The sequence below is a fragment of the Procambarus clarkii genome, chromosome 56 (genome assembly GCF_040958095.1).
Source record: "Procambarus clarkii isolate CNS0578487 chromosome 56, FALCON_Pclarkii_2.0, whole genome shotgun sequence".
Taxonomy (NCBI): domain Eukaryota; kingdom Metazoa; phylum Arthropoda; class Malacostraca; order Decapoda; family Cambaridae; genus Procambarus; species Procambarus clarkii.
In genome coordinates, this window is record NC_091205.1 from 23,710,565 (window position 1) to 23,735,645 (window position 25,081).

Consider the following 25,081-nt stretch of genomic DNA (forward strand, 5'->3'; position numbering starts at 1 on the left):
ACTTGAGAATGGTCCAGGACGGACCGAAACGTCGTCGTCCCTTCACCTTCTAGTGTGTGGTCTAGTCAACATATTTTAGCCACGTTATTGTGACAGTCATGACGCTTATTTTACTCCATGATCATTGTAATTACATCGAATATAGGCTTGAACTTTCCAGAGGAAGACATTAGTTCCATCTCTCCTCTCCCTTGCAGTCGTGAGCGATTTGGACACTCTGAAGGAAGTCCAAAACGCCCTGAAGCACGCCAGGTCGTCTGTGGATGGGCTCGTCAATCTGGTTGACACATTCGTCACGACCACCACAGAGGCGGCCCCGTCAACCACCTCGGCCGACACGGGCACCACAGAGGCGGCCCCGTCAACCACAGAGGCCGACACGGCCACCACAGAGGCGGCCCCGTCAACCACAGAGGCCGACACGGCCACCACAGAGGCGGACCCGTCAACCACAGAGGCCGACACGGCCACCACAGAGGCGGCCCCGTCAACCACCTCGGCCGACACGGCCACCACACCTTACACATCAACTCAGTTCACTGAGAATACAACACAACCGATGACCTCGACCTCTCTATCACCGCCAACTATGGCTCCCACAACAACGCCACCAACAACTACGGTTCCCACTACAACAACTACGGTTCCCACTACAACAACTACGGTTCCCACTACAACAACTACGGTTCCCACTACAACAACTACGGTTCCCACTACAACAACAACTACGGTTCTCATTACAACAACAACGGTTCCCACTACAACAACAACAACTACGGTTCCCACTACAACAACAACTACGGTTCCCACTACAACAACAACTACGGTTCCCACAACAACAACGGCTTCCACAACAACAACGGCTTCCACAACAACAACGGCTTCCACAACAACAACGGCTTCCACAACAACAACGGCTCCCACTACAACAACAACATCGGAACAAACACTAATTTCTTTTCCAGCTTCAGAAAGCACTTCCAGCTTGGAGGAAGGCGCTGTTAGGAGTGTGGAGCGCGTCTTTCCGCTGGGATACGCCAACTTCAGGAGAGTTCTTCGCGAAAGTACCCTGGTAGACGGACCTCGGAGGCGGGGTGCGCTTCCGCCCCTTCCTGTGTCTGGAGTCCATGTTGCTGTAATCCAACGAAAAGCTGAAAGTTGGACAGCAACCCAAAACAGTTCATTGACGGATGATAAAGCTACACCAAATTCAACAGATTTCTCTGAAACACCAATTACGACAGATGAAAATTCACCAACCACGACAGATGAAAATTCACCAACCACGACAGATGAAAATTTACCAACCACGACAGATGAAAATTCACCAACCACAACAGATGAAAATTTACCAACCACGACAGATGAAAATTCATCAACCACGACAGATGAAAATTCACCAACCACGACAGAAAACCAAAATGAAACTAGCACTCGACCGTCGGAGTCTCCAGTATCGTCATCGGTGGGGCCAGTGGAGCCATGGTGGGATAGAGTAAGCCAGCACCTGGCAAGGATGAATGTCCTGACGGTACAGATCTTGGGTGGAGCAGAGGACCACGATCACGCCATCAACCTGGACAAAGAGGCCACAGCTGTGGACAACCTTGTGGCGGAGGGCTGGGAAGACCCCACTCTTGTGCTCAACGTCACGGACGATAATGTTTTTCTCATTAGCGCCGTGATCGACCATCTCTCCAATGCCACGGAATACATTGACGATCGGGTGCAGAAAGCAAAGGTAAGCGTGTGTGTGGGATGCCTGTATATCTCACACTTTAATGTGTACATTAAAGTATAAAGGTTCAGAAAAGTGAACTGCTATTATACAAAAAATAAAAGGTTCGTGCATTAATAAGACTAGTATATCAAAACTAAATTAATATGCTATTCAAGAAACTATAAAATGCTCATTGGTTGGGGTATTTGATCGTGTCCTTTTGACATTCTTGTATATATTGTACGGTACATTACCATGCAGACGAAGCTACAGTTTCCAGTCATTCCCCCAATAGAGAACCTGTGAAGTCTTTACTTCAGTCTGTGAAGTAAAGACCTGCTACTGACTACATTAGTGAAATAACCATCAACCCTTCATTATCCCATAGTGCGGTGCCCATTGCGTTGCCTGTCTTATGTTACGGCTCCTAACTCTAAACTGTGGAAAACACTAGGACAGAAATGGTTGGGCACGTTTCCTATCATCTAATGGTCCATTTTCACCTGGCAGGAAATAGGTACCCAGGAATTAGCTTGTTGTGGGATTGGATCCTGGAGAGGGTCAGTAATTCGACCATGGGGGGGGGGGGGGGAACTCGATATAAGCCTAACATGTGTATATACATTGGCTGCCAGTTCCCCGACACAGTAAATCATTATTAATTATTAAACTATTAATTTACACTTGAAATTTTTTTAGAGGGACCTGTTCCAAATCTGTACACGGTAATAACTCCTTAAGAGACCAAGAGGCATCTTCTTGAGGTTATCTTGAGATGATTTCGGGGCTTTTTAGTGACCCCGCGGCCCGGTCCTCGACCAGGCCTCCATCCCCAGGAAGCAGCCCGTGACAGCTGACTAACACCCAGGTACCTATTTTACTGCTAGGTAACAGGCATGCAGGAAGTGCAAAAATAACCCCGTTTAAAAGCAGAGGGGCATGACGATTGAGAGGCCCCAAGACTATTCAACGCTCCTTTTACACATACAGGGCATAACTAGCAGACCTCTCGGTGTTGAAAGCTGAACATAAACACCTCCACAGGGTACTCTCGCCTCCCTACCAACAGAAGTCTTTCCCCACACTAGCAGTCTTTCCCCCAAATAATAAAACAAAACTTAAATATTTAAATAAATTGTAAAGTAACTCAGGATATTGTCAAATTTTGTATAAAATCTCTATTGTTTAATAAAACTGGGAGAAAAAGTTAGTGCCTTGAAAAAAAATCTGGCTTGGAATATGTTACACATGTACTTATTTATAAGCGAAATAGTGACTATAAGCAATAAATCATATATGTGCTGTCTTGTGCGAGAGCAGGTTGCATTCCCCCAAACTAGCAGTCTTCACCATACTAGCAGTCCCCCATACTAGCAGTCTTCACCATACTAGCAGTCTTCACCATACTAGCAATCTTTCACTGCACATTCCACTTGTTCTCCCGGTAGGCAGAGGAGACGGAGGTGGTCGTGACCATCGTGTGCCTGTCTGTGCTGTTCGTGGTGGTGCTGGTGTCGGTGGTCGTGTCGCTGGTGGCGCCAGCCTCGGCCAAGTGCGGGTTGCCCAAGTCTGGTATCAACAACAAGTAAATAATTTTTACTCTTTGTTCTTGACCAGTTATGTTTTTTTCAGTGAAAGAATTACAATATTTTCATCCGTGTGCCTTAGATTCTTGTATGTCATTTGAAGAGTATTGTATTGTGTTCGTTAAAGAACAAATTTCGGTCACTAACTCATTTTCAGTGTTCATTTGAACTTGTTCACTGGTTTCCCTTTCCAAATCTGTATAACATTTGTTCATGTTTGATTGAAATAAGGGTAGTAAATTTTGCTCTAAGGCCCCGCTTCCTAGTTATTGGATACCTGATGTGTTAATTGTTTGCTTCGTTCAAAAGCCATACCTCATATCTGCATTTAAATGTGTGTTTGGAGATATTATCACCTCCGCTTCCAGTTCATCCCCATTTTTATCATCCTCACTACATGTATGCATCTTCTTGCATACACTGTTTGCCAGTTTGTGTGTCATCTCGTTCTATTTCCTTTCTTGTGGAATAGACTGTCACTGCCACATTATTTTTGTCTAATCACTGCAGTATCTTGTATGTTGTGATCGTGTCTCCTTCTATCTTTTTTTTGTAAGAGTTGACAGATTAAGCCAGTGCAGCCTGATCATAGTTGCGTTTTTGTTTGGAGGCCGGTTTGTAGCAACTTTGGACCTTATCAATCTTCAGGTGTTTCTCACGATGGAGAATATCCAGCTTGAAAAAATCATCAGGCTAAATGAAGGGACCTTTGACAAGCCACCGTCTTCCTGTTCTCATCGAGGACAAATTCAAGTAAACTCAGGTAAATTCAGATTAGTTACTTTACAGTATCGAACTCCGGCTACTGGGATACCGCCTCTCCAGTTGTTACTCGTCTAGTGCGCCTCTCGATCCTCTTTAAGCCTTACAGTCTCCCTCGTAAGGCGGGAGACATCTCCCGTCACGCAGGGTGCAGTCGCACCTCCACAGATCTCCAGTATCATCTATTGATACTGGTAATGGCTCAAAAGGGCCACAACTTACGGACTATTCTTGCCCGTGCCACCTTTTGGGTGGCTTAATCTTCAATCAATCCTCGTAAGGTATTCCACTTGGTGACCTTACACGAAGCAATCTTCCTGAGTGTTTATCTTTACGTACTCGCCCAAATGTGATTCCAGGGACGAGCTTCAGATCCCAAGCCCCAGCCCTCCTTGTTTGTGCTAGTTCTGCTTTTGTATGTGTAATAGCGTTTGTGACTGTGTTTGGGACAGGGAAGATGGGGATGAGTGATGAACCCACTGACATCTGATCACCCAAGACAAGATAACGTTTACTAGTTGAGCCATACTGAAACCAATTAATATTGCTCGAACCCAAGGTGTCTTATTATAATCAATATTTTATTAATTAAATATGGGTAGGAATACTTATTAATTGCATTTTGTTCCTGCTGCCTCCGTCCAGGAGTGATGGTAAAAGGACGTCGATTGCCGAGCCCTCAAACTTTGCAGACGCATCGTACGTCCAGCATAGCCAGCTCTACGCGGACCCGTACAGAGACCAGACAACCACTGTCTAAATTCTAGAACCACCATAATGACAACAGCCAGAGTGCCTGAGGCTATCCTGCCCTTCAAGGCATCTTGAAAGAGGAGCAACCAGCATTACAACTTCGACTCCACTGCCAGCTGGATCTTGCATTAGGAATAACGACAAAGTGACGACATTACGTTAACTTGTTTCTCTAATACCAAGTCTTTCATCTGTTCAGGTCGGAAAATGCCTCGCTGTAAAATTAGCAAAGGTTAGAGTCGCCAGTTTATCTAAAATAGATTGATAAGTGGCAGTGGTATTGTCATAGATAACGAGGCATTGAACATTAATGCCATTTAATAATACCTTGCTTATTTACTCGAAACACTGCAGACCAATGTGTTTTAGCTTCTTCCAGCCTCAAAAAACAAAACAAAAATTAATATGGCTATAACCTTATATTTTTGGAAATGGTGATCACTCAAGCCTAGGCTTAATTCCAGTAGATTTAGTATACATTGACTTCCCTGAAGCTCTTAATAAGACCCTAAGACCCCACGTGAAAGAATGGCAAAGAATTATAAGCAAATGGAATAAAAGGCAAGATATTAGATGGATAAAACAAAACACACACTGTGTCACGCTAGATATTAATCTTGTCAGGGGGGGAAATGTGGTGAGTGAAGTGACGTTGTAATTAAGGTATCTGTTCATTTGTTGTTTGGCTTAATGCCTATGGACATCTAAAGGCTATACAGACCAACTAGCGAGCTAAACTCTCGGTGTATATATTCGGAGAAGTTGGGTACACCTCCCAACGGTGTATATAATTAATTTATTTTGTCTGGGACAGGAAGCCTGTGTGTATATATACTTTTTAGGCTTGTATCGAGCTCTCCACAAGGTCGAACTAAACCCCCCCCCTCAATGAATGGGGTGAGAATAGCTTGAGCTACCTCGTCCCTTTGTGTGTATTTATACCTCAATAAACTTATTTCAATTTCCCCAAATTGCAACCCCCATTACAGATGGCTATGTTGTTGTTGTAACGTACGATTATGTTACGTTGTTGTGTAGATTAGATACAGTGTTTAGTGGGTTTCATATTTATTTAGTATTGATTACAGCAGTCGGATGTTGGCAGTGTCGTAGACGTTGAGACGGAGCTTGGAGCAAAGCAGAAAATTGAGTGACGCCGGAGGCGCGGAGCTCGATTCGGGCGAACGTGGCGGCTAGATGGGGAATTGTGAGTGTCTAAACTCGATGCGGTCGTAGTCTGCTGTCTGCTCTGTGTCGAAGCTGGCGTGTCTTGGGGTCGATTAGACCTGCATACACCGAGTGCTACATTCTTGAGGTTGAAGAGGTGTGGTAACTCTGAAGCGTCTGTACTGAAGTTAACTGAATCACTGTGGAAATTATACTAATCATTAATTAATTGATGATTGATAAATCGTAAGACACCCAAGAGGTGGCACGGGCATGAATAGCCTGTAACCAGGATCATTAATTGCTTCTGGACTGCTTTTACGATTGGACTGCACCTCATCTCATCATCCGCTAATAGGTTGATAGGATGGAAAGACTTACCTGTAATTAGGGAAAAGATTATAACTTCTGTAATTAGTGCAAATTAGTTACGCCATTAAGCTAATGAGAGGTTGGAGCGAGTATTGTTTGTACTCGCTACATTGTTTTAGATTCAGCTACTCGGACCTAAATTTCAATGTAGCACGGGCTATAGTGAGTCCGGGCTGGTGCAGTCATCGGGGGGATAAACCTTTCATGCAAATTGCACCTACTATCAAGAAGATAGTGAACCCGTAATTCAGTTCTGTTATTCACTATAGCGTTGTTACTGTGATATCTGGGTCAAAGTTTTAAATGAAGGAAAAGTTTCCTTATTTTCGCATTGATTTTTGTCTTTTGTTTTAATAACGTTATCTTGGTGGCGGATATAGATAAACAATGTTCACTAGTGTGTCCCATTCTTCAACTATTTTTTAACCATTGTAGTCGCTGTGGATTTTGCATTTAATGCAGCTGATCTTGTTGGATGAATGTTGAGTTTGATGCGCAGAGCTTCAGTTGCTTCTCATTCCAGAAAGTAGTGTAATAGCGCCGCCTATGCATCTGTTCTACAAATATCTCACTCTTTAACTATTGAGGTTATTACCTCCCAGCAGCACTTGTAACCAAGTCTGAGTCTGTATTGTTACTGCAATATCTCTGGATATCTTTTTGCCCGGCTTGAAAGAGTACTCATTAGCTTGTTCATACCACACCGCCAGTGGGTCTGCCTTCCGCTACTTTGGCTCTGTGGCTACTTTTGATGCGAGTATTTTCTTCTTGATTTGCTCCTTAATCTGTGAGAAACTTGGATGTATTTTTACCTGTACAATAGTTAAAGCAGTAGCAGTTTTTGCTAGCGAGTCTGCATTTACATTACATTACTTTACTTTACCATCTATGCCAATGTGACTTGGTATCCAATTTCAGATGGCTAACTCCCTTGTACTTATTTACTGCTAGATGAAGAGAGGCATCAGGTGAAAGGAAACTTCTCCAATCATTTCTGTCTGACCCGGGGTATCAAACCCGGGGATCATCAATTCTCGAGTCGAGAGCAATAGTGACTATACCACTATACTACCAAGACTTGTAACAGATCAGGTAAATATACGAATACGGGTGACACAATTCAAAGAATTTAACAGCTTTTGATGTTTATTATAGTCGTAGTTACAGTAGCCGGTTGTTAGAAATGTAATGACGTGTGATAGCTGAGCCGAAGTCTGAAGCAAAGCTTCGGCGAGGCTGCGGGACTTGTGGGAAGTTCGAACACGGGTGAAATCTGGCTGTGTACTCTGTAGCGAGGCTGTAGCGTCTTGTGAGAGTCGGAACTGGAGTCGTCAAATGTTACATTGTTGCTAGTGACTGTCAATGGTGTTGAAATGAACACAAGTGAACACTGAGTATGGTCATGTACAGAGCACCAGCACTCCAAACCCGCATCTGACAAAGATAGCACAAAGTAGCGGCAGCGAGTTAAGAGACATTAATGACTGTAATTGCATCAAGCCTAGAAGAAGTGGTAAAGCCAGTGAATAGGATAACCAATTTGGAGGCAGCACAAATCAACTGGATGGAAACTCCACGAGAGATGGAACTACAAAACCACAAGAAATTCAACAGAACAAAAACTTGAGTAAATAGAAACAAGAACTCAGTATTCTTCATTGTTAGAAACAATGAATATCTTTAGACTGCACAATGAAGCTTCCATAAGCAATTTTATTGCTATCGGTAATAAAAACTGGCCAGACACTTTTGACTAGCCTCACCCAAATTTGCAGGGTAAATGATCATGGGTATGGAATGGACATCGGCCTTGCATCCACCCACAAATGTTCCGTGTGTGGGGGGAACCTTCCGGTTCCAGATTGGTCTCACCCTCCATCATCTGACACACAGCCACCGACCTTCGATATTGAAGTCATGGTCATCGTCATATCCGAAGGACAAACATCACCGCGACCAGCCGAAGTTCAATGCTTTAAGAAATATTAGCAATTATGAACACTCCCTAGGCCACTTTCATGTAGTCTTTCAGGGAGTTAAGTGAAATATGGTGTGTGGTTAATGTGTTTGTTGTCATAATTTCTTAGACCCATACAGATTCAGTAGTTTGTGGTTCTTAATAATGTATGTAATATGTTTTCTGAGAGATGGGGAGTGTGAATGGGGGGGATTGATAGATAGATGGAAGACTGACCCAGGCAATAGGTACCCCCTCTCTCTTTCCCCCTCCCTCCATAATCAATATCCCATGCTAAACTAAACAAGTTACAACCTAAAGAATAAAAAAGAAGTACTCCTTAATGCTACAAGATATTAATATTGCCAAAACAAGCTACTTAAAACGTTTTTATTTTTATTTGATTTGATTTGATTAAAGCATTGATCCCATTTTGTGGAAAATGATTTTCAAGAACTATTTTTATTACTGTATAGTTGGTGACGATGGAATGAAATTAACTACTAGAACTGCTTTTAGATTCAACAGTTTCTTCCCTTCAACTGGTCCCTTGCAAATGAGATCCAAAAATCCCAAATCAATGCAAATTATCTCTCAGATAAGACTCTCTGGATAATTGCCTAACATATGAGGAATTTGTTGGGTTTGAATTTGATAAAAATAACTCGATAAGAGGAATTACATAAAGTAACCTTTGAGATGCCAACCCTCATTTATAAAAGCACTTTGTGATTTTTACCTCCGACATAGCTTTGGTATGCAATAAATCACTTGCATTTTGGTCGAGCCTTCCCCAATATTCTTATCAAGGTTTGAGTAATTCCAGTCCTTAAACGTGGTGATAATAGTAAAAATCAACAGCTTTTGACCAATATCAATCCTGCCCACTGTCCAAAATCTATACCATGTGATAAATTGCAAAATATACCATTTTGCCTCTGTGGAGGCAAAACGGTATATTTAATTTCTGTGACCTCTCAGAAGGGGTGGACCTTTGACCTGAGCCAGGTTACTACATTCAGTATATGTGCAGATGAAAAGTCACAATAACGTGGCTGAAAAATATTGACCAAACCACACACTGGAAATTGAAGAGTTGACGACGTTTCGGTCTGTCCCGGACCATTATCAAGTCAATTATGATGAGACGAGGGAGGCAAGAGCATTAAGTAGGCAAGAGAGAGGTGAGGAGATGGAAATCTAGAGGAAGATGAGAGTAAGGCAAAAGGTACGAAGGTAAAGTGTAATAAAGGGTGTAATGATAGGAAAAAGAAAGGGATCATAAGAGAAAACAGGAGAACAAGATTAAAGGAAGGGTAGGCTTATGCTAGGTCACGTTGTTAGGAATATGTATCAAGTATATTCAGTATATGTATTAAGACTGTAACTTAAAATTTACGTACCCTGTAGTTTAGTGTTGCATGACATTTTTGAGGACCAAAAAATATAAAAACTAAACTGCTCTTTATTGAAACAGTATTCTACATTTACAATGTGATGATTTATGTGGAAGCCAAAATGAACAAAGTGTTATGTTACAGGCACCTTCAGGTGTGTTTAATTGAATGCAGTCCATTAATAGCTATGCAATAATCTCTCATTCTCCACTTACTGTACCATAACCATCCATAATATGCAATACAGTACTGTATTTGGCTTGGAATTATACATTAAGATTTCTACGTGCAAACTTATAATTTCAATCGGCACCTTCTCTAATTTCATGAATAAGTGTTCTCGTTGTACCTTTGCACTTTTCATACAAAATCTTGACATTTACTGCAAATCTAATATGATTACATCCTTTTAATCAAGCACTTCATATTTTAAGGTTGTTTAATATCTCTAAAAATGCAAATACAGTACACCCAGAGTGAGTAACTAGCCGTAACTGTTCAAAATGACAATATGTTTTAGCATGCCATACTTTTCTCAACCATTATCCTTATTAAGAAGTTTCCTATATTGAATCTGTTAATCCATATCTTACTGCCTCGGTATCGAAGTTCTTATTGGCTGGTGAATGTCATTGCACACTACAATATTAATAAATACAGTATATAGACTGAAAATATAGAACTACATATTTCCATGAATATAATAAAAGATTATGAGACTAGATAAATTACTACAGTAAATAGTAGTTCATCCACACACTGAAACACTCAAACCACAAATGCAAGATAGATCCCAAACAAATCTTGTTTACATATTTTTACTCGACTAATAAAATACCAGTACACTAATTATATTTTATAAAAGCAGTATGTAACAAGTCTGTTTAAATAACACACTGAGAGTGCAAAATTATTTTGCAAGAAACAAAAATATATTGGTACTATAATTAACTTGATAATTAATACTGTACTATACTTGATACTATAATTAAATGATAATCCTCAAATTTTACTACAATGTATCTATTAATATTCTTCAAATTTTCTTACAATGTACCTATTAATGTTCTTCAAATTTGTCTACAAATTACCTACTTAAAAATATCTTTTAGATTAAGGACCTGCCCGAAATCCTATGCATGTTAGTGGCTTTGCAAGAATGTAAAAACATCAATGCTATGTACTCTCATAAACCCAATGTACCTTCTTGCATATATAAATAAATAAAAATAAATACAAAAACTTTAAAAAAGATATATTGTATATATCAACAAGCACTAAAAATATATAACATCTTTTTTAAATGGCATTTACTATATAATTCAAACAAATTCGTAAATATATAACATTATACAGTAATTGTTAACAAATTTGTTCATATACTGTACCTTGATTGTATCAGTAAATAGGAACACAGGAAGATTCCTTAGCTATAATATTATCAAATCCAGAATCATCAGCACATTGTCCATTTTCACTTATAATATTGCTTTGTACTATTCAAATTGTGCAAGTGGCTGTAATATTTAAAAATAAGTTAATAATACAGTAACTACAAATACTAAAAAAAAAAAAAAATAGGTACTGGAATTACAAACTTTATAGAGATTTCTAAGGTGAGACTTCAGGGAAAAAAAAACATAAATTGTATTGTGTACAGTAAATATCTTTAGTAATGTGAAAGATTAAAATACTGAACAGCATATGAGAAAATACTTTCTGAACTATTACATCTGTCTGCTCACTAAAATAAAAAAAGATTTGTCCTTTGTGTGTGTAGTACTGTGCGTCATCTTGCCTGACTGTCCCTGTTGCCAAAGGACACGTCAGATTTTACCTTAGGAAGAAGCCAAATAATCTGCCAAAAAAGGCACTTTTCATATACTAATTCAAAACCTGGTTTTTACACAGTAAACACCATTATACTGAAATGGAAGTGATATATTTGGATTCTTCCATGAATGAGTTCACTATTAAATTGGATTTAAGTCAGTCATCATCACTGTCTTCCACTGTTACATAGAGCAAGAGTGCCACAGACATGGGAAAGTTGAACAGTGGATCCAAAGGATGTACAGCCAAGTGGGAAAAGGGAAGAATTAAAAATATAATTTATTTTATCACCTACTATATTTCAGAGGTTTGTTATGAGGCAATGCAGAGTAAGGTTTTAATTAGTCCATTATTTTTATAAATAAACAAATGAATTATCGATTTAATAAGAAATTAGCCCATGTACTTTAAACATTACAGGAAGATATTTTTTGAGGAAATTACCCACAATCTTACCAAGGAAAGATTACTTAAACCCTAAATTGCTTCCCGGAAATTTGTTCAGGAAAAATTAGAATGCATGAGGTTTGGTAAGAAACTGAAAATCTGTTCTAATAATAGTATTTTATACATCTACATCTGCAGTAACATTTTACACACAAAGTATATGTTACATCTATATAAGAGTGTGTCTGTTTGTTCGAGGTTGGAGACTAGAAGCTTTGGGCTAGTCTCAAAACTTTGTAGGGTAATTGGTCTGGGGTACAGACATAGGTTGGTCAGGGTCAAGCCCCATGTCCCCCTTTTGTGTGAAATTGTAAATTACACTAAATTTCCAATCTTGCTAAATAAAAAATATTCCATCCTCGCCAAGATCCATCTAGCATATTAAGTATTATGCATAACACGAACTAACATTTAATAAACTACATGAATCTTAGTGAGGATGGTATAACACATCTGTCACAAATCTAGGAACAATGTTGCTATTATCATCAAGTTCTCATCACTAAATCCTGAATATGAATCATGTTGCACAAGTTTATTTTCATAAGGAGCATGTGGTTATTTCATGAGGCACAGATATACCAAATAATGGCAGTGCAGTGGCTGTCTGCATCATGATGTGAACAACATAAACAGCATTTTGTTCACTGATATCTTAACATTGTACATAGTCTTTTATCACGGTCAGGCACTACTATGATGCTATCATTGCAAAATAATAGCAGTCATGTACATATTTCATAATTTTAAGTGATCCTATGGACACAAGATGAACAGCTGTGTTATAATCCCATGCGGCATGTGCCACCCTTGGTAGCTTATTCTGTAGTGTACTGAAGCCTTCATGCTCAGAAACAGTGTCCACGATTTTTTATTTTTTTTTTCAAAACGGAATCTGTTTACTGGAAGCCTAAGAAAGCTAAGGGGGCCCCGTGTAATTGCAGAACTTTTTAAATCATGTGCAGTACTTCAAATTATCTCTGTATGACTCGTGCAGCAGCCTGTCTTCCAGACAACGACCAAAAAGTGATTCCATGCACCTGTCAAACCCCCTGTTTATGAATGAAAAACGGTTTACACACACGACTCGCAACTGTAGACATTCGAACACTTCCAGAACAAGTGCTTCACTGACGAATTTTGTTCGAATCACAACGCTGTAAATGCTTTACCACGTACTACAAATACAAATAGCAGAACCTAAACCTAAATCACTAACAGAACCTAAACACCTAACCTACCTAACCTATGCCTATAGTAGTAGGCATCCATCAGTCTCGGAAGACTATGGAGTTGCACTCTGGTTGTCGATCTGGAGTGGCCTCTCCAGGGCGCAAAGCCAGGGTAGCTTGATACGGAGGAGAAGCTGTTACCCAAGCAGCAGGTCCCCCTCTCTCCACGGCGCCGAAAGTCTCCAAAAGAAAGGCAAATGCCAATACGATTGGTTCCAACGCTGTCGCAGGAACTGTGAGCTTTGGAGTTGACATCGAAGTTGGTGAAAGAAGGCACATGGACTCCAAACCCGGAGACCGCCGTGGTCAGGGCAGGATAAGAACAACCCCAGCAAGAGTAAGAATGACCCCAGCTTCCTGAAGCTGAGCCTGGACAGCATGAGCCCCAGGAGGTGGACGTCCCAGTCCCGCACCTAAGGGTTCCAGACAGACATCGCCATAGCCCTCTTACTGTATATTATAATATTAATTTATATGAGAGAAAATTCCTGTTTTGAATGAACAGCATGTTAAGATCTATGAATGCGTCTGTGGGGTCGACCGCTAGATGTAATGGACTTAAGTCAAGGACGATATTTTGGAAGGGTCAAAATTAAAGTGAACCATATCATTTTATTTTAAATATGCTCAGTGTCATTTCAAAAACACTAACTATTTCTGTGTTGTATTCATCTATGAAAATCACTAAAAATTTTGTCGGTCATTGTAAAGCATTGAAATAAACCTTTCATACCTCAATTTTTTTCAAGTTCTATGCTTGAATTTTACATTTTTTTATTTCAACTTGTGTGATGGACACCTGTCAGAGGAACCTGACTGTAAAGAGATTTCACTGTTGTCTCTTGTGCAAACAACAGGGGGTTCAGTGGGGAAGGGGGGGGGGGGGGAAGAAGAGGTATCAAGAGTGTTCCTGAGACCCTCGGAGAAATGAAGGGTCAAGCAAACAAGCTGAAAGTAAAAAGCCCCACCCTTTTCCTTCCTCTCCTGGGAAGGATGTATAAGTGAAGCCACCTATACAGAGCTGACTTCCCCATTGTTGTCTGGAAGGTCATTCAACAGAGAGGAACTACTGCACACTTCAAAAGTTTGAAGGGAAAGGAACTCAAGAGGCCACACTATGCACCACAAAAATGAGAATACTGTACAATACTAGTAATGAGAAAATGAATAGGAGCCATGAGGCTCTTACCGATTTTCTTACTCATCAATACATCACATTAATGTGATTTCATTGTGCAATAATGGTAATAATAATAATAATATAATTATAAAATGGAGAATAATTGGCAAATGACGACTGCTGTGGCCTGGATCAACAAATAATGATGACTGCTTTTTTTCGGGGTTAATAATAAATAATGCTATATACACAATTAATATTTCAAGATGTATATTATTAATGTGTAAACAAAATACAAAAACTTTATAACAGTACTGTACACTAAATAATTTATATTTAATCCGAGAGCATAAAAATGTAGCCAGGAGCCTGTGTAACAGTGTTTAGTGTATCTTCTGAAGTAGGACTTGATCGGCCGCACTCGTTCTGATGATTGGCCCAGTCTCGTCTTTGGCAGAAGTCACTACAGTAAGCCCGGTTATGACAGCTTGAACATTCTAACTCGCTCTCACGATTGCAGTTGACACACTGTCAAAGAAAACAATTAAAAAATAGTGACTGAAACTCAGGAATAAAATCGTGAACTTAATCTGTAGACCAATTTAGTGACTGCATGACCAGTAATTTGTGCATATACTGTAATCAAATACTGTTAAGAGGCTTAAGGGAAAAGGTTGGAACAGGCATGTCCACATTCTTCTCGCTAATACAAATACAGTACAGATATGCAGAAATAGAACAGGGCAAGGTAAACAAATGGCATGCCCTCACACAAAGCGAGTGTACCCAAAATGGAGTGCCCAGTACAAATGTCTAGTTCTGGAACATTGCACAGAGAATTTGTGAATGTACTATGAGGATTCCACTGCTGAAGCATAAACCAAACTAGAACAGAAAAGATGACTGGGGCACCAGTTGGTCAAGACAATCACACAAAGGACATGTAAATATACATGCAAAAAAAAAAAAAAAATGTACTGCCATAGAGCAAAATATGAACCCACTGGCCCCGAAAACTGAGTTCCAAAATTTATCCTGAGATCAGGATAAATTTTGCCTACGGGAGTGTTCTAAATATGTGTACTGCATGCTCATTGGAATAATTACAAAATCATACTTTAATTGGATTCCTCACCATAAACATTTCTGGTAGGAATATTTATAAAATTTACTGTGGCTCTTATTGTACTTACTTTTTTACGGACACCGTTGATAGGAGGAGCTGGATTGAGGCTGGGTACATTGGAGATCAAAGAATCTAGCATAATTGGCTGCAAGGACTGACTGCCATCATCTTCCCTTACTTGGACAAGAAAACCCTCTGATGATCTGTAAATGTAGTACAATTAAATTTAGTTCTACACTGAAATTTGTTAGGCTTATTGAGGTTTCTTAGCCAAGGGCAAAATTGTCCGTAGGGCAAGGCAGTTAACCAACCAGTTACTGGCCAGATCCCATGGTACTTAACCTAGTGACCAAATTACATGCATAACATCCACTGTAGCACTCGGTTACCAGTGCCTGTTCTTGAGCACAAACAAACAAAAATGCATGGTAGAAAATTACAAAATTGAAAAACTGGTCACAAAGAAGAAACCTATCAAGATAAGAATTCTAGATGAGGTAGTAATTTTCAATAAGTTATTACAATTGAAGATAAAAAAAAATGAGAGGCTTCAAAGTGCTGCTGAAAAAATACACTTAAATATAAAATATTTAATATTTGACATTCCACAAGATGTAGATATTGTAGCATTGGAGAGCCAGAACCAGACAGATAAATGAACTATAAAGTTTTTATAGCTTGCCAGCAAGTAAGACAAGGACATGAGAGGAATTGGGCAACAAATGAGAGACTAGAAAAGCGAAGGTCAAGATAAAACCTACTATTAACACTTTGCAACTTCAGTCTTAAATCTATAGATTTGCAAAGCAAGAATAAAAGAAATATAAATCAGCAAATTTGAGAATCTCATCCTTGAGGCCATTATTGTACATGAACATTAGGCAAGCCATTAGAGTAACAAAAGGGATGTCCCATCACTGTTGAAAAGTTCCGTGTGGCACCAGTTTGGATACTGGTAATCTTTTCTAACTGTGCATGATTCTAGTCATAATACACGGTCAACCCATCCTCAGACCAAGTCCATTCTCTCTAGCGGTCGATCCCAAAGACGCATTCATCAATAATAACATGCTGTTCATTCCAAATGGGAATTTTCTCAAATATAAATTAATATTATTTATTAGCATATTGTGAATATTTAAGCATTGGTTAGGTTAGGTGTTTAGGTTCTGTTGTGGTTATTTGTATTTGTAGTATGTGGGTGAAGCATTTACAGCGTAGTAGTTCGAACAAAATTCATCAGCGAAGCACTTGTTCAAAAGTGTTCGAACGTCATCAGTTGTGAGTCGTGTGTAAACCGTTTTTCATTCATTAGCAGGGAGTATGGCAGGGGCATGGAATAGGCTTTGGCCTTTGTTTATGAGGACGGGCTGACATAGTAGATTCTTAACTTAACAGCTACGTAAACAGAGGCATCAAGTGAAAGGAAACGTCCCCAACCATTTATGTCCTGCCCGAGGATTGAACTCGGAACAATCAATTATGAGCCGAGGACATAGCCCACTGTGTTACAGGACCCATAATATTGTAGATAATTTATATATACAGTAATTTTGAGTTATAAATTGATGGAAAAACTGGACATTTCCTACTGATGTAATAAATTGAAATAATAACACACTTGGCCATGTTAGATAGCTGAGCTTCAAATTTGGCTTGTGTCACAGCTTCATCTTTCTCTTCCAAAAGTTTCTGCCGCAAATCAAAGGTCTCTTGTTGTGTTCTTTCCCTAAGCTCTTCAAGAAGTACTCTTGCTCCTGACACACTCCGCTCCAAACCAACCAGAACCTGTTGTGGAGAACAATTACTGTAAATCCTTTTGTGCAGTCATGATTATCCAGCATTTACTTTGCAAATTTTGTCATTAATAAGTTTCCCAGTTTTATTGCATTTTGTGTTCGAACCATTTTCTTCACCTCTATATTACTGTACCCAGAAGTGAACACTTTTAATTTTTTTTGTTATTCTTTTACCAATACACATTTATTTTCTGGGACCCCCTTGATAGCTCCTTGGGTTACACAATATAAAGTTAGGTAAATAAATAAATATAAATATTTCTACAATGATAGACCAGCCATTGTACAAAAACAATTATATTTTTATTTAAAATTAATCTTTTTAATTTTACTGCATATCACCAATGTAATATTTTGCAACTGAAATTACATTAAAAGCCTGCCAATATATATTATACAGTACAGTGCAGAGACTAAAATTCAGACAAAAATTATAAGAAAGTTCAGTACCTCATTCATGTGTTCCCAGGCTTTATCCAGTGGTAGGTTAGCAAGGGTTCCAGGAGAAGGGCTGTTTGCAGGATTGGCAATGGAAGAAGTAGCCTGTGGTGTAGTAGTTAAGCTTCCTGCAGATGATGGGGTTCCACTGCCTAGCACAATACCAGGTACCACAGTCAACTCTCCTAGACCTGACACTGGTACAGTCACTGACCAGTAATAGAATTTATCATCAATTAGCTTGGGACAAATTAATGGTTTGAACACAGGAAGGAAATAGTCAACCTAAATGGAAATTAATCTGACTGGAAGTTTGAGTAAGTAAGTTGAGTATCTCAAATTTGCATTTGGGACCAACCCTTTTTGCAATAAACATCAATGACACACCTTAGAAAATCAAAAACCACATCACATTTACAGATGATGCAAATATCTATGATACAGTGGGATGTTAAAACAATATTGAGGCCTTGCAGAGCAATCTACATAAACTCCACAAATGGTCAGACAGCTTGCAAATGCTTTTCAATGTTGAAAAATGTAAGACCTTATATGTAGGGCATTACAACATCATAACTACTAGATCAAGATCATAACCACGTAGAAAACTGATAAAAAAAGACCTAGGAGTTATGATCCACCAGTCATTGTAAGCTGTTCAGGAATGAACTGTGGCAAAATTAAGCACCAAACAAACCACTGACTTCAAGGAAAAGAAAGGGTTATTCAACTATACAAATCTATGGTGCACCCCTATCTGAGCTACTGTATCCAAGCATGGAGACCTCATCTTCAAAAGGGTGATTTACCATAGTCAGGGCCCTTGGCCCTCCTGCTAATAGCCAAACCAAAAAGCAAAACTGTGCTCAAACCAGAAACCTCTCTTTCCCAGACAAGTGTCTACTGCTGGACACTTAGACATATTCTGAGATACCAGCTGGAAAAACAATCAGACATGCTGAAAACAACTCATAAGCAATATGTCGATTAACTGACCAGTTATCGAACTGAAGAATACCATATAGAGCCACCAGACTGGGTGGTAAGGTCGGTATAATTTGAAATCATGGATCCTGAATGCCAAATCATGGCATAGTGTGATCAGGAACAGTGTTGAATCATTAGATGTATATGGTCACTGTCACAATAAATCCTGCCTCCTGTTGACATTAGGAATAGCTGGTGAGAAAATGTGTGTTTGGATTGGGTTTCTAGGTGTTTCATGTTTATCACTGGCAGCCATGTGAAATATGTAAGGCATGAGCTTGTGAACAGACCATGTGTGGCTGCTGTTTGGCTGAATATCTTTTACTGAAGTGACTCCAAAGCCCCTGATATGACCCTGCAGAGACAATTTAACCCTTATAGTTCAGGTAGATTTATGATATCCTGCCTGACTTAACACTCCATTAATGAGTGCATAAGAATCTTGTCTTTAGGAGAAATAGAAAAGTGTACTCAGAAAGACACTTTATATTATAATAGTTGTATATGGCATACCTGTTGGTGTAGCTGAGCCATGGTCTTCTGATACACTATGCTTGAGGGCTTTCTCGGTATCCAAAAAGAATCTATCTCTTCTTTTCCGTTTGTATGGACGATGTAAACGAACTGAACCAGCCTGAAATTCAAACCTAAACTGATGTTTCAAAATATAATTCATTAAATGGTGTAAAATTGTCTTTTAAAATTTTGCTCAGATTTCTACATTTAAATTCCAAATAATCATTCTTTTATTAATTCATTTCTTCACTCAACTCTTGGAACTCTTAAGCATATAAGACCCTGTTAAACAAATTTAATGTAAATTTTTAATAAATTCAATGTCTGATTTACATTCTGTAAATAATTCAGTTTGTTTGTTCAAGTCAAATCTGAACAACTATACACAGTATATAGGATAGGACAGCTATACCCATCTTCATTTGCCTAAAGTTATTACATGATCTTCTCTTCACTACAATGAGATATAGCTATTGTTAAATTAGTGTGCTTAGTAAATTGATTAGTTGCAACCAAAGCTGACAAATATAATGTTATATTACTATTTCTTTGGTATGAATGTAAAGATAATGAAACTGTACTGGCTATGCTTGGTAATCCGAATCACAAAGGGCTCGCCCCCATATGAGTTAGCCAAACATTCGAGTTAATCAAATTTCTTACAGAGTAGGTCCAAAAATGATTAAATTCATAATTTTTTGTACCACAACCCGGTTACTCTTGCCATTTACTCTCACATTTTCATAATTTGCCTGTTTACTTTTGCCGTTTACCTGATTGCTCCAGCCATTTATTCATATATTCCTATTGTTTACCTCCTTACTTCTCCCTTCATGCAAAAACAATGAACATAAATTAATTTGGATTTCAGTACCTGAAGATTTAGGTTACCGGAATTGAGATTACCAAGCTCTTACAGTAACTTGTAAAATAAAACAAAAACATTAAATTTTTCATGAGCATAAATAAAATAATGTAATTTTGCAATAAAGGTGCATTAGCTATATTCATGGAGGGTAAGAAATTGATTATAACTCTTGGCTTGCAACATTTACTGCAACATTCAATACCAGATAAAAGACTACATATACTTACAGCAGCATCATCATCCAGACAAGCACCACAAGAACATGACGTAGCATGAACCTGAAGAAAACCATCTTCTATTAGGGTCAGTAAACTTTGACCCTGGAACCTGAAGAAAAAGAGTAATGAATGAAAGAAATACACTGTTATAAAATATATATACTGTATATATATGCATAGAATAATCTATTAATATTGTCTCTACTTTTAAATTGACAAGTCTCGGCTTCATTAGATTTTCTGGGAAAGACCTCTGTGGCATTCTGAGTTTAACTCTGGTTTCACCAAACATAAATAGAGCCTCTAGGACCCCCCTTATTCCTTACCAGGATCCAGAACCAGGATCTGGCTTATTCTACAAGACAAGGGAAGAAGGGGCTTAGTGATCAACCTCAAAACTGGAGAAAATCAACCAGAATGCATAGATGCAACAAAACAAGCAAATATTTTACAGAAATTAGGCATCCGTAGCAAAACAGGGAAAGTGCTCATTGCTGCAGGATAAATGCCTTGACTGTGATGTGCCTGTCTGCCACCAGACTACAGCCTAAGTCACCTCAGATCTCAAACTGCCTACTTCCCCCCCTCTCATTTTTACACCTGGTAACACCAGCTCAACATCTGTAACTTCTGCTGGGCTTGGCATTTGCTTCTTGCTTTTAACTGAATAGTGTTGGCTTTTACTGTTACTTACCACATAGTATATATGGCAGGTAAATGATAGTAATGTAAATATTCAGGGTATCCCTATGCAAAGATAACTTTGGCTGTATAGTAACACAGTGTTTGGTCACAACCAATGTGGATAAAAAGCATTCATCTGTATAGTATATTTCTTTACTTTTTCTTTATTTAGCTTATTACAGTATTATCTTTTTTCCATGTACTGAACAGTACAATTCTGAAAACATGTTAGGTAAATTAACACATACTAAAATAATGCTCAGTCTTGTATACCAATATATTCAGTATGGCAGAACTGTAATATTTTATTGTATACTGAAAGCATCTTTGAAGGGTATACTGAAAGCATCTTTGAAGAGATATTGCATTATTACCTAATGCTTCTCTTCCAGTCTTTACTAGCTGATCTTCCACAGTGTGCCTCAAACTCAGTTGGTGTATACCATAGCTTCCCTAGTCGAATACACTTCCCACGAGACCCAGATCCGAACTTGCTCTTAACAAGTTCTGCAATGGTTTTCTGGAACAGATAATAAAGCATTACTCGACTGAGATGAATTATGGAAATGAACTACACGAAAAAAACTATTAGTGAAAATTTAGCTGGTTTCAGTCTCTGAAGTACTAGTGGTATTCTTTCTCCCACTAATAGGCTTTCTTTCCTTATATCTAAAACTGTCTGTCTAACTCACCTCTTACTTTAACTTCTGGTCTATGGCCACTCAATATCATTAATTTAACTAAAATTGCTTCCTAATACCATACCTGCAAACAGCAAGAGCAAGAGAAATTGTTTTTATTACTAAATATTTACCAATTGTAGTTGTTGACGTGATCAGTATACAGTACTGTATTAATATTTGGGAATAATTATACATGTGTTAGAGATAGGAGGTAATACAAGTAGTTGACCAATTGGCTTTAGTCAGCCTGGCCTGCAAAATTCCCTGAGGAATTTTGCAATTCCTCTCTCATTCCTTGAAAAGCTCCTCAAGGGTAGTCTATAAAATCATCATCCTGGACCTTTACATTGGTTTCTATAATTGTAATCCATCTTAGAATTTTATGATCACATGAAGGTGTGAGTGTTTCCTCTTTCTGTATTTAAATCAATCATGCCCTCTTCTGGTGTTAACACAAGGTCCAGAATGCTGTGTGTGAAAGGAGTCCTGTAGCAGGTAAAGAATTTGTTCTTCTTCCACTTGGTGTAGTCCAATCAGCTACATTACAACTCTTCTAATTTTTTAAATATTTCTAGCTTACTATTATTGCAATATATATATGATTACAGTATCATCATGAAATTCATGATTATCAATATAAATTTCCATACAATAGTCAAAATTATCTCAACTATTTTATTGTTAACAATATGTGAATTACCCTTCGTTCAAGATCAATCTTCTTTTTTTGCCTCTTGCTGTTTTGCTTTTACTGTAAAACATGAATCTACATAGCAGTTATAACTCAAAGGGATCGAATACCAGAGAGTGGTTAACATCAATGATCTATTCTGACCTTGCATCTAACTATGAGAACTGGTTCTCGTGCTGCTTCACGCCAGTCAGGTTCTATATGAAAGGTTGTCGTTGCTTTGCTTTCTCCAAGTGAAGAAGTGGTGGTGGATGGTGTCACATGACGGGTGGAGGTTGTAGTGCAGCTTTCCTGCAAGTATAAAGATTATAATGAAAATATCTGTGTAATGACTTTTATAAGAGTAGGGGGGTCTTATGGTTACAGTGCAACCCGTCCTCTTAAAAATAATGTCGCTTTTGGCTCGTTTGTGCGCTATGTCCAAAAGTGGATGTAATTTGAAATGAAATCGGCTCACGAAAGTGATGTACTGTCACATTTTCTGTTTGAGTCATCTGGCTTACTCGGAAAGGTTAGGAGAGGAAACTTTCAATTAACGTTTTTCATAACGTTTTGAAACTTTATGAGAATTTCCTGCCCACTAACCTATCAGAGGACCCTTAACTAACTGTTGTTGAAAAAAAAATCTCAAATTGATTTTCATTTTTTTTTTCATTTTACGTCCACTTTCGGCCATACGGGCACACGGCCAAAAGCCTACTACTCTACAGGAATGTCATGACTATTACTGCCTTTGCTTCCTTGCACAGTCCCTACAACATCCTCACTCTAACTCATGTTGTGCGTCTTTGGATTTTTTTGTTGGCGGCTTTTAAATTTTGTTGTTGGCAGATTTGATTTTTTTTGTTGGAGGATTTGGAAAGTTTTTGTTGGGTGAATTTTTTATTTTTTATTGGCAAATTTGGAATTTTTTGTTGGTGGATTTGGAATTTTGTTGGCAGATTTGGAATTTTTTATTAACGGATTTGGATTATTTTGTTGGCAGATTTGGATTTTTGTTTGTTTGTGGACTTGGAATTTTTTTGTTGGCAGATTGGAATGTCTTGGTGGCAGATTTGGAATTTTTTGTTGGTAGATTTGGATTTTTTATTGCAGATTTGGAATTGTTTTGTTTGAAAATTGGGAAGTTTTGGTTTGCAGATTTGGAATTTTTTTTGGTGGATTTGGATTTTTTTCAGCAGACTTGGTTTTTTTTTGGCAGATTTGGAATTGTTTTGTTGGCAGATTTGGAATTGTTTTGTTGGCAGATTTGGAATTTTTTGTTAGAGGATTTGGAATTGTTTTGTTGGTGGATTTGGATTTTTTTTTTGTTGGTAGATGTGGAATTTTTTTGTTGACCCCGACCTCACTATGACCATCCCCATCAACCAGCAGTTATCCTTCAAAATTTAGTGAGACTATCCGGAGACATCTGGCCTCGCTTCCCAATTTCTATTGAGAGCCTAGCAATTAACCACTGAACTATACATTATAACAGCCAACTAACAATTACAACGGTATTAAATACAAAATAAAAGTACCACTGTACCTTAGCGTCATCATGCGACAAGGTGACATCATCGGCGTGAAGCGTGACGTCGCGGAGTGGTCTGGCGATGACGTCACGGAGGGGCCCGGTAATGACGTCATTGAGCGGGTGTCGGGTAATGACGTCACTGAGCGGGTGTCGGGCGGTGGAGGTGACGATCTTGACGAGAGGGACCGACTGCTGCCGAGCCAAGCCGACGGCCTCCAGCACCGACACACCCGACAGCCCGCCGCTCCCGGGCTCCGCCAGCCCTCCCTCCATGTTTCACTCTGCCACTTGACCTTCTCCAGCCCGGCTAATGAGGTCATCCGCGAGCTAATAGACGGGAAATGTGTCCACTAGACGGTGTGAGGCGTACAAAAACATGGCCATCGAAAACTGCTACGAAATAAGGGTTCCAATAATGAAATTGCTAATCATTATGTCCATGAGTTTTGCACATCAATGATGTGCAAAATAAGGAATTAAATAGTTAAGAAACTGTCCATAAAATTCCGGAGCCGTGTAGATCTTAATTTATGTTGTAGATAATAATTTGAAATATTTTTAAACAACATATTCTGTTTACATCTTATAGTTTTCTGTAATGGCAAATCAGATTCTGAGAGGGTGACTGAGGTAAACTGCTAGCCTCATGTCACACGGCGGTGGGCATGTGCTGTAATTGAAATTGAAATAAGTTTATTGAGGTAAAATACACACAAAGGGATGAGGTAGCTCAAGCTATTCTCACCTCGTTCAGTACATCGTGTTAATACATACATAAACACATATCACAAGCAATAAACGTATTGCCGAACATTCTGAGAGATAAACCATATACATTTCCTGGCATGTGCTGTATGTTCATATGCAAACATAATAAGTATGGAGTGCACAATTAATTATTTGCTGCTGACGGCAATAATAAAACTATCGGGATCATCACTGAACTTCATACAAAAATATGTGCCGAGGAGAGAGATATGGAGGGGGACGAAATGGGTGACAAAAGCAGTAACTAACTAGCAATTAATCTCTAACTCAGGAAGAAGTATAATTCTGCCAAGAATTACATTGCATGACTGAGACATAAAGGGCTTTAAATATTGCTACCATAGAATAAAGTTAGGCACATCTGCAAGCTCACTAAGAAAATCCCTAGGTGAAGGTGAGATGGTGAAAATTCACTATCTCGTAGTGAGATGGTGAATTGAG

At 38.8% G+C, this 25,081-nt stretch overlaps 2 protein-coding genes across 4 annotated transcripts in view; one reads left to right on the forward strand and one right to left on the reverse strand.

Annotated features, from left to right (window-relative positions):
- Window positions 1-5,743, forward strand: part of LOC123770738 (mucin-2) — a 44,883-nt gene extending 39,140 nt beyond the window's left edge. For all 3 annotated transcript variants that reach the window (XM_069305880.1, XM_045762877.2, XM_069305881.1), the window contains exons 3-5: window positions 198-1,741; window positions 3,169-3,305; window positions 4,714-5,743. In XM_069305880.1, coding sequence (XP_069161981.1) covers window positions 198-1,741; window positions 3,169-3,305; window positions 4,714-4,828 — 1,796 coding nt within the window. In that variant the 3' untranslated portion in view covers window positions 4,829-5,743. The remainder of the gene's footprint in view (window positions 1-197; window positions 1,742-3,168; window positions 3,306-4,713) is intronic.
- Window positions 5,744-9,768: 4,025 nt separating this feature from the next.
- On the reverse strand, window positions 9,769-24,270 carry LOC123770739 (deformed epidermal autoregulatory factor 1). The gene is made up of 9 exons (XM_045762879.2): window positions 23,885-24,270; window positions 22,501-22,647; window positions 21,357-21,502; window positions 20,308-20,407; window positions 19,210-19,330; window positions 17,722-17,918; window positions 17,094-17,260; window positions 15,540-15,675; window positions 9,769-14,874 (listed from the first exon to the last, which is right to left on the reverse strand). Exons 1-9 carry the CDS (start codon window positions 24,143-24,145, stop codon window positions 14,683-14,685), a joined length of 1,467 nt encoding a protein of 488 aa, XP_045618835.1. The 5' UTR covers window positions 24,146-24,270; the 3' UTR covers window positions 9,769-14,682.
- Window positions 24,271-25,081: the final 811 nt, after the last annotated feature.

Coding starts and splice junctions, on each gene's coding strand:
- LOC123770739 (XM_045762879.2), bottom strand. CDS start 24,145: ATGGAGGGAGGGCTGGCGGAGCCCGGGAGCGGCGGGCTGTCGGGTGTG. Junction 21,503..22,500: donor TTCTCATAGTTAGATGCAAG/GTCAGAATAGAT, acceptor TATCTGTTCCAG/AAAACCATTGCAGAACTTGT. Junction 20,408..21,356: donor GACTGGAAGAGAAGCATTAG/GTAATAATGCAA, acceptor CTTTTTCTTCAG/GTTCCAGGGTCAAAGTTTAC.